The 9,681-nt window shown below is 42.0% G+C and overlaps 1 protein-coding gene across 1 annotated transcript; it reads left to right on the top strand.

Moving 5' to 3' along the window:
* Nucleotides 1-2,966: 2,966 nt before the first annotated feature.
* On the top strand, nucleotides 2,967-8,588 carry tmem72 (transmembrane protein 72). Its single transcript, XM_041947917.1, has 5 exons — nucleotides 2,967-3,229; nucleotides 6,150-6,216; nucleotides 7,017-7,088; nucleotides 7,348-7,487; nucleotides 7,727-8,588. The coding sequence occupies exons 1-5, from the start codon at nucleotides 3,154-3,156 to the stop codon at nucleotides 8,164-8,166; spliced, it is 795 nt and encodes a 264-aa protein (XP_041803851.1). The 5' UTR covers nucleotides 2,967-3,153; the 3' UTR covers nucleotides 8,167-8,588.
* The last annotated feature ends 1,093 nt before the right edge of the window (nucleotides 8,589-9,681 follow it).

The raw sequence follows: 9,681 nt of genomic DNA, 5'->3' as shown, positions 1-9,681 counted from the left end.
TCCGCCCGACCTTTTGGTATTGTTATAAATGGGACCTGGAAAAAAGAGTTTAGATGAAACACTTTTGCCCTGATCAGTGCCAGCATTTAAATATCTCGCTCGGTTCATAAATCAGATTGATTATAATCATGAAGTCGCGACAGGACTGTATTGTACCAACACTTTTCAACCACTAGGTGGCTCTATGTATTTGTAAATCTAGTAATTAGGCTCCATCAAGGCAGGTATGTGGTTTTGAAGACTGCAGTCAGGTAGTAGCAGTGTGTCACAGTTAGGTTTATAGTTTCATATTCTAAGAAATATTCAAGTATTCTGCTCACATTATTTCAGTCTCTCAGGTATTTCACAGCCCTCTCTCGGCCTTTAGATAAAACAGCCTGTAGAAAGTGATTATGGGGAGATTGTCTGAGCAAAGCAATGGAGCAGGGTAATAAAGCTGCTGGTGTAATTAAGATTAGAGCTGTTTTCACTGGTTCTGACAGGCACCAGACACCCACGCTGGACTGAGAGAGGCTGGATGTGGAGGAAGGGAGGGAGAAAGTTGAGAGAGAGGCATGGCTAATCTCTAGTCCCATGCCCGTGGGCACAGTGGAGAGAGGGGGAGAATGGTGTGAAGCTGTGATGAGGAGGCGTAACGTGGAGATGATTACTGGGTGAGAGAACATGCGAGCATGTGAGCAAAAGTTTGGGAAGAGGGTAGAGGTCATGGGTCAGGCCGGGAGAAGCCGAGCATTGAGAGGAGATGTGGACATGAATGCAAAGCTGCACAGAGCAAACGAAAACATGAGACTGTATTTTCACTGTAACATTAGATTAACAGTCTCACTTGATGGCAATCAGTCACAATTACTTAAACTGCTCCAGCCTCTGGCATATCCAGGCAAGTGCCATAAAACTCACAACGTGCAGTGCATGTCAGCGGCGGTCCCCTTACAATACACAGCGACTTATTACCATAAATTGTGTTTCTGTAAGGCTGTTTTTCATGTCATCATGAGGGCCAAGCATGTCAGACAAACATAAATACACAGCCGCTGAGGCCACGGTGGCAAGGCTCCGTTAACATGCACAGCAAACATTCCTAGCTCATGAATGTCTGCTTCATGTGCAATAATGCACTCCAGTCAGCATTCATGTGAGATGCTTTCAGACTCCTTTTCTCTTTTATCGGTTAAAGTGGGGGGTCAGACAGTTGTGCTTGTTCCCAGCATTTATTTTTATAGTATGTTACAGTGATTGTATGTGTAGCGACATCTGCGGCTCAGGAGGTTGAGTAAGTTGTTCATGATGCACGCAGTTTGTGGTTCACTCCTCAGCTCCTTCTGTCCCCATGTCGCAGCATCCTCAAGCAAGACACTGAACCCCAGCTGCTCCTGGCGATTAGGCCAGTGCCTTGCATGGTAAGTCATCAGTGTGTGAGTGTGTATGCTTGGGTTAATAAGAGGCACTTACCTGTAAATTCTAAGTAAGTAAGTGGTCAAACTCGCCTTGGGCACAGCTGTGCTTTGAGCTGCTGTAAATGCTATTGTTAGCATGCTAACATGCTCAGAGTGACAATGCTCAAATGATGATGTTGAGCATTTATCATGTTTATCATGTTCACTATCTTAACAAGCTACCTTTTTTTTTATCAGCACTTAACGCAACATGAAGCTGAGGATGATTAGAATGCCTTTCTTTTGCAGGTATTTGGTCAAAAAAACGAAATCTCTAACCTGATGATATTGAAAAGTTAAGCAACAAAATTATTGAAATTCATGCTGATGGTGGCATGAATGTGTGGACCAAATGTCATGCCAATCCATCCAGCTGTCGAGACATTTCACTAAACACAAATGTTAAACAAATGTCAACCTCATGTTGGCACAGGATAGAAGAAGCCAGCAGGCTCTATCCTCTGGGGCCATGAACAAAACATCTGTACAAAACATCAACACATCCCAAGAAAATTAGTACTACTTAAATTATAGCATTACATTTGTCGTCACAAAACTAACATTTGCAGTTTCTGTGGCACTGCTCATAGAAACTCACTTATACTCTATAACATGCATGCCACAAATAACCTGGGTGCTAAGCCGGAAACAAGTGGTACCAGTAAACAAAAGTGTCTTTGTTATAGATTTAAGGAGATTTATGTAGCTTACTTTGGCCCCTACTAGGAGTCAGGGTGTGTGTGTGTGTGTGTGTGTGTGTGAGAGAGAGAGAGAGAGAGAGAGAGAGCTCTGTGACTCTGACTGTTCGTTCCAATAGGACTCTGCTGTGCCTGAACAAGATTACACCTCGGCCAAACCTGCATCAACCGATTATGTGGGCTTGCTTTTATGCATGTGGAAGTGTGTCAAAGGCTCTCTGCTAGCCTCTGTGGCATTTTATCCCATATGCATTGTACTGTTACATGGAATCAGCGCTGCATTAAAGAAAACTGTGCACTAAACTGAACTTGTTTAGAATATTTCTAAGCATTTTGTTAAATGACACAACCTGCAGCCTATTTTGTCAACTCTGGCTGAAACAGTGCTCCAATAAATGGATGCCTAACTGGAAGCTGCATGTATGAGTCTGACCTTGAAAAATAAAAAGTGTTTCTGATGGTTTGATTGCACAGATTCACCCAAATCCTCACAACCAGATGAAAATACACAGGAAAACAACAGAAAGTGTGAAGGGAGGGGACAAGAAATTCTTTGGTCAAACTACTGCAAAGTGTGCATGTGTGTGAGATAGTTTTATATTAATTCTTCACAGGTAATTTTTAACCAGCTCTAATGACAAATGCGATCTGTATTGAAATGACCCCGAACTGAACAGTTTCACCTTGACGTTCAAGGTGGAATGCTAAACCAGCTGAAAGTGGCTTTATTATTGTGTGTGTGTGTGTGAGTGTGTGAGAGAGGCTTAATAGCAGTTAATGAAGCAACAGGGGCATTGAGTCACAAACCTTTCTGAAGTAAACTTGTCCAGTCTAAGAGGCTCCACATCATGGCACTCATGGATTACCCAACTTATTTTTACAACCATCCACCTAGCGAACAGTCAGCTGTGCATCTAGAATTCTAACCGAAGTAACTACCAGGTCGCCAGCTATTTCAGATAGTAGAGAAGCGTGAAGGTCACAGTTTTTAACATTGAAGAGGGAAAGTATTCAAGGTCATGGGGAACTCGGAGAGCATTTGGTGGATTGTAGTGGAGTGCGCCTGCAGACTCCTTGGTGTTTCTACAGCAACAGGTAAGATATAAATATAAACACAAACAGAAAAACATAACAGGTTAAAAGTCAGAGTCATGTGTATCTCTTATTGTTTCAATACAGGCTTGATTTAGTTCTTTGGATGCAGATGCCTACAGACTCCAGATCATCTCTCTGATAAGTTCTGCATTCAGAGCTTACATACAATTTTAAAGGTATATATAAGGGCTTAAAATTCAACATATAATTATTGGTAGCAGTAGTAGTAATACATTTCACCTGCTATGAAGTGTTGAAAACCTGTTGTTTAAAGCTGATATCTGACTCAGTGTGCACTGAAACTGTCACATGGGAACATGTTTTAAGCTCTCCTGCGGAGGAGGGCTGTCCAGCTGGGGTTTTTAAGGATTTAATAAATCCATAATGTTAGCAGGTCAGACGGTGATGTTGGCCCACAGTATTCATGACCTCCAAGTACGTCAAACATTCTCTCAGCTGATATATGGAGCATATAAAAACATACTTGATCATACATAACCTTGCTGTTTGTGTCCCTCCTCCACTGTTTTCCTCATGCACACAGGGACAGATTGCACGCAGCGCTGTTAGCCACATTAAATCATCACGGGGAAATGGCTCTCTTGTTGCTGCCTCCTTCAAAAAATATGGGACCCCCTCCACTAAAATCAAACAGCTGCAGGCACTGAGCATTTACTGAGAGACATGTGCCTTGCATCACACCAAAACCAAGTCTCTGTATCCAGCTGGGTTACTGAGCTTATGCGATCACAAGCTGCTATACGTTCACACCTACATGAGCTTTCAGTGCATTGGTTCTATGTGAGTGTGTGTGTGTGTGTGCCCCTCTGTCTCTCTGTCTGCATGTTCACATGTCTTCATGTCTGCATTGGCCTGTCTGCCTCAGTGTGTGTTCTATAAGCAGACATGCATGCAGGGAGCACATACATGTTTATATCCAGCTGGTCTATATGCAGCGTTAATTCCTCTCACACTCTATAAACTACCAGAAAACGTTCCCCTGATTTCCCTCTGGTGCAGATTCTATCTCTGAGTTTCTGGTAAGCGGAGAAATTGCTTCCATGTGTTTGGTGGCGATCAGCACTCAACCATGCTTACCTCTTTTGTACCTCACAGGGAAAAGATTGGTTAACATAACACGCTTTTGTTTTTAGTTTTTAAGGCTTTACTGTCATCTAATTCCATATCATTCCATATGTGCAAATGTGTCGGTACTTTCAACCTTCACAGTAAAGGAATAGTTTGACATGTTGGCTTTCGTCAAGAGTTACGTAAGACGATTGATACATATCTATCCGGTGAATACACAGCCACCAGCTGGTTATTTTAGCATAGCATGAAAACTGGAAACAGAGGCAAGCCTGGACCTGTGCAAAGGCAACAAACCTACCAGCCAGCCAGAACCTCACCCTAACAAGTTGTACCATATCTAGCTTGTTTAGTCCTCAGAAAAAACAAGCATAAAAATAACACAATGTGGTTTTACGGTGGGTTATGAACTGGGCTATTTCTTGGTGAGGAGCAGTAACTTCCAGAAGCATCAATTCCATGACGACAAGACGCCAGGAAATTACTGTGCCTGGAAAAAATCTAGAACATAATCACAACCTATTGTTGACAAGGTAACAACAAAAAATGACGAGATACAATCCACGAGTTTTTGAGGTTTAGTGGTGCCAGTACTGCTGAGTTTGTTATCTTTGAACAGAGCTAGTCTAGTTCTTTCTCTCTGTTTCCAGTCTTTGTGCTAAGCTAAGCTAATTGGCTGCCGGCTACCTAGTTGTCATACTGACATGAGAGTGGTACCAATTTTCTCATCTCATCATTGTGGTTAATTCTTGATTGCTGGTGATGTTGATGTGAAGCACTTTGTTGTTAAATGTCTGTCTTTAATTGTAATGCCTTTTCTGTTGTGGTTGTATTTGTCAGTTGCCACAGGCACAAAGACAGTTTCCAAAAGCACAATAAGCTAAACTAACTCACTGATTTGAGTCTCAAGAAGAAGACGAATAAGAGTATTTCCCACAATCTTAAGCTATTCCTTTGAAATAATAGGAAGGTTGCAGGAATATGAATTAATCAAATCAAATCAAATCTTTCAACATCCTGCTAAAGGGCACTGCAGCAATGTTGATCTTGAAGACAAATTAGGAATAATACAGCAACTTCCAGCTGCAGCCTAGCAGCATTCCTTTTTACAATAAATATGTGCAGAAAGAACAGACAGAAGAACAGGAGACACGCTGCTTTATGTCATGTATCAAAGGGCCAGAATGCAGAGAAGAGAAAGATCAACATACCACAACTTTTTACTGAATACTTCACAAACAGGTGGCGAGGCTTTTTAAAATGCCATGATTCTGCTCTGGCAGAAGATGTGTGATGTGCTAAGTGTCCTCTCAAATAAAATTACCCAACCTGCCAGTAGTAATATGATAATTGCAAGCATGAGTAAGCTATTACCAAAATGTTGTGACCATGGCAGAAACGATTACAATTACCCATATAAAGAGTTATTTAAGTATCTATATATAACACATGTCATGAATTTAGTTCTACTCTCTGGAGAGTAAACAATGAATTCAAGTCGAGGCACTTCAAGTCAACCCAGGTCAATCTTTATTTCTCCATGAGGGGAGAGCAACCCACAAACATCACAACTATGTAAGCATGGCTGCAAGAATACTACTTTAAAGACTTAAAGACTACTATGAAAGCAACATGACGAAGATGCATTAAAAGATATGCCAAAGGAGTGTAAAAGCAGCACAGCGCAAAGTTGTATAACAGTGGAAATATCAACAACATCTGCAAGGAAGAAGGAAATCATGAACTAAGTCTGACATCTGGTGGACAGAATCTGCTCCCCTGTAACTCCCAGAAGAGGAAAAAGAAAATTCTCTTCCTGTCTCTTTTTCAGTGTTGTGTGCTGTGGGAGTGGAGACCCTACAACATGGTGAATTCAACAGCCTCGGTATCTACCTGCTGTAAGTGCTTGGGTGTTATAGCTGACTTTATAATATACTGTATGAATTTAAACCTACCAAAGCACTCCTGAGTCTGGCCTACTTGAGACTAGAATGGTGGTATCCCTGAATTACAAATAGACCGTCTGGATTTTAATATGGTGAAGAATGTACAGCTTGAGGGCTCTTGAAACAATTACAATACTTACCTGCCTTCATAATCACTAATAGACTGTATATACAGTGTACACGGACACTTGCAAGGGGATGTTGGGAAGGACTCACAGGGATGGAGCGCGGTGCAGACGGCAGAAAGGGAGGCCAGTCCTTTTGTGCTACTTCTTATTATCTCTGTGGCTCACAGCCAAACTCCCACAGAGCCACGGGAGAACATTTCCCAAAGGAGTCACCAGAAATGCATGACTGTTTATTCTGTCAGTACACACAACTGCACACACAAACAGGAGCACACAGCTCGGTGATAAGAGAGGGCAGTGTGCGATGATGGTTAGTCTGGGGGCATTTTTCTGGTTCACTGGATTGGATGGCTATGTAAACACAAAATAGAGAAGAGGGGAACCTAAGTGGTTAAGCTTTTCATCATATGAAGGTGATATCTCTTCTTTTTATTATGTTTATAAGACACTTGAATCTTTCTTTTGCTATCCACAGTTTGCACAATTTAGAGAAGTCCCTCTTCCCCCACTGCCCAACATGAAATACACAAGAACTGGCAGATTTAAATCCATCTTACATAGTTCACTGATTTTATCAGTGAGACTGTATCCGTTACTGGCTCTTAACTTTTTTTCTCCTCCCAGAGTGTCATCTGTTGGCGTCATGATGTTTGAGCTGGCCTATTTCCTGGATACTCTTCTGTTCATGTGTCTGCCGTGAGTACACAACGCTCATATGCAACATCTGTACTGTATCTACAGAGGGAAAACCACATAATTCTCTGAGGTCATTTTTAACCACTGTGAATGTCATGATGTCTGTCATGTTGGAATTCACATATTTACAGTATTTATGGTCAAAAGAATCTAAAATTGTAAGAATGTGACTTTTCAGTCCCAGCAGATATAAAGACATTAGGAGAACTGGTTCTAACTTGAGCCTCAGACCTTCTCGTCTTCCCATCTTTCTCTGTAGCTGTCCTCCAGACTGGCAGCTCTTTCTGATTTGGGGAAAGATGGCTCGCGTTGGAGGCTTCCATAAGTTCCTCTATTACTCCATAATGTCAGTGGTCTGCTTCTTGCACCCTGTGTTGGTGTGGCATGCAATTATCCCAGGTAAAACTGCTCCAGCAGGTACAACACTTGCACTGATAATTAGAGCACTGTTCGCTGTGTTGTTAGTGTCGTAATGGGCTTTTTCGGCAGCAGACATTTTGATTTGACACATAGCAGGAAAAGCACAGGGAGTCGTGACAATTAGCATGAACAATACCAGGACCCTGAAACTGTGCATTTCCTACTTTGACATGTCAAAATGTTTCCTATAGAAATAAAAATCTACCTTCTGACTGCAGGGACAATGCTTCTGGTGACAGCCTTTTTCAACTTCATACTCAGCAAGAAAACAAACATCAAGTGTCCCAAAAGGCCGCAGGAGAGCCACGGCGACCGAGGCCCGACCACTGTGTGTGTGGCAGAGGGAGCAGCCCCTGCCAGCAGTTTCTCATTCCTCCACATGGGGACAGCAAGGAGAGGGGTGGGACTGGCTCTTGCAACCACAGACCACTGCTTCGGGCCAGGAGAGAGAGGAGAGAGCGTCCAGGCCATGCTGGAGCTGGAGCAAACTGGAGCACCTACAGACACAGGCAGGGAGAGGAGGAGGTGGAAAGAGAGGAGGCTGATATGCTTCAGAGGTAGGGAGGAGCCAGTGGAGAAAGAGATGGAGGAGATGGACTGCTACAGTGAGCCAGAGCCAGACACCACCTCAGACACTGCACCTATGATAACAGACTGAGCTCCTTACTGGTATCACACAAAGGAGAGCGCGAGCATTGTGTCCATACTGGCTGGTGCTACACTGGCGGACTTTTAGATGAAAATAATGTCATGAAAACGACTGACCAGCCAAAATAAGACTTTTGAGTGTTCAATAATAAGGTATTGTGTATTTATGTAATTGCACAACTTAAATATGAAGATTATTAGATTTTTTATTAAATGTTCTACTGATTTGTATATTTTTTACATAAAAAACATCTATTTGTAGAAGGTGATTGTTTTTGCATGTGAAATCTATTATTCTGCATTTTGAGTGCAAAATATACAATTTGATCTTCAAACATGTAAATCCAAAAAAATTAAACCATTTGTACCTACATGGCTGGCTTTTAGTCTGATAGCCTGTTTTCGGAAAGCCTGCATTGATTGAAGAGCAAACATCAACGGCGAGCAATCCAATCCAGTTACTGCAGCATACATTATTCATGAGGCAATAAATTAGATCAACCGTTTCAGTCGTTCAACCTCAGAGAAAATACACATGAATGTGAGTGAGAGTAGCAGGCGTTAGAGCTTGTGCAGGTGCATGTGTTAGTCAGATTCAAGTCTCTTCATTGTGTGTTTGTCTTGTGTGAGCGGTGACCATGGAGACGGAGCCCTGGGAGGAGTGTTCATGTTATTATGGTGATGAGAAAAGCATCAGATCACCCGCCAGAGCGCCACCGTAGGCTTGTGTTTCACCAGAACATACCTTATGTGCCAGCATGCCAAACATAATATCAAGTGTTATTCATGCTTTAATAACATGTCACACGCTGTACATTGATAATACTAATTGGATGTGTGGATCAGATCCAAGCTCCATAATTCACCCTGAAATTAGCATATTTTTTAAACAAAAGCTTGCATAAAAAGCTTGTATTAACATTTCATTTGTTTGTCCTTCGGTTTATCGTGCTACAAAGGATACAATTCTCCATACAGACATTTGTCTTTTGTTCAGGTTAGAAATCAATAATGTTTTGTTCTGTCAAAACACACACATACACACACACAGTGTACACACACTGTATTGCTAAGTCCTTTGTTCACTGAACTGTAGATATAAAACTGCATGTAGCCTTAAGAGGCAATCTCTCTGCAGCATCAAAGCTGAGGAGAGAATCGATAAAAGCAGAGAGGCTCATTCATCACAAAGCACCTCACTGAGAACTGGGGCCAGACACGTGAAAACACACATAACAAATAAATACCCCGCAGGTTAAACAACTGGGCTATTTTCCATATTTGACACCAATTGCATCCCCAGCAGCTACGTGATGTCATACATTCTGTGAACCATATCAACATGTTTTTTTTGCACAATATATCAAAGCCACGACATGTGAATCCAGTTAGGAGGGATGAGATGTTCTTGTGTTTTATGGGGAGAACAGAGAGTCTTTGTCCAGAGTTTGCTGAGGCCACTCACTGGCCCAAAACCGGGGCTGTATTATCAGCTTCATAATGATCTCTGGTCAATTAGCAGCAG

The sequence above is a fragment of the Chelmon rostratus genome, chromosome 11 (genome assembly GCF_017976325.1).
Source record: "Chelmon rostratus isolate fCheRos1 chromosome 11, fCheRos1.pri, whole genome shotgun sequence".
Taxonomy (NCBI): Eukaryota; Metazoa; Chordata; class Actinopteri; order Chaetodontiformes; family Chaetodontidae; genus Chelmon; species Chelmon rostratus.
This window is presented reverse-complemented; position numbering and strand designations above follow the sequence as displayed.

Coding starts and splice junctions, on each gene's coding strand:
- tmem72 (XM_041947917.1), top strand. CDS start 3,154: ATGGGGAACTCGGAGAGCATTTGGTGGATTGTAGTGGAGTGCGCCTGC. Junction 3,230..6,149: donor TGGTGTTTCTACAGCAACAG/GTAAGATATAAA, acceptor TCTCTTTTTCAG/TGTTGTGTGCTGTGGGAGTG. Junction 7,488..7,726: donor GTGGCATGCAATTATCCCAG/GTAAAACTGCTC, acceptor TTCTGACTGCAG/GGACAATGCTTCTGGTGACA.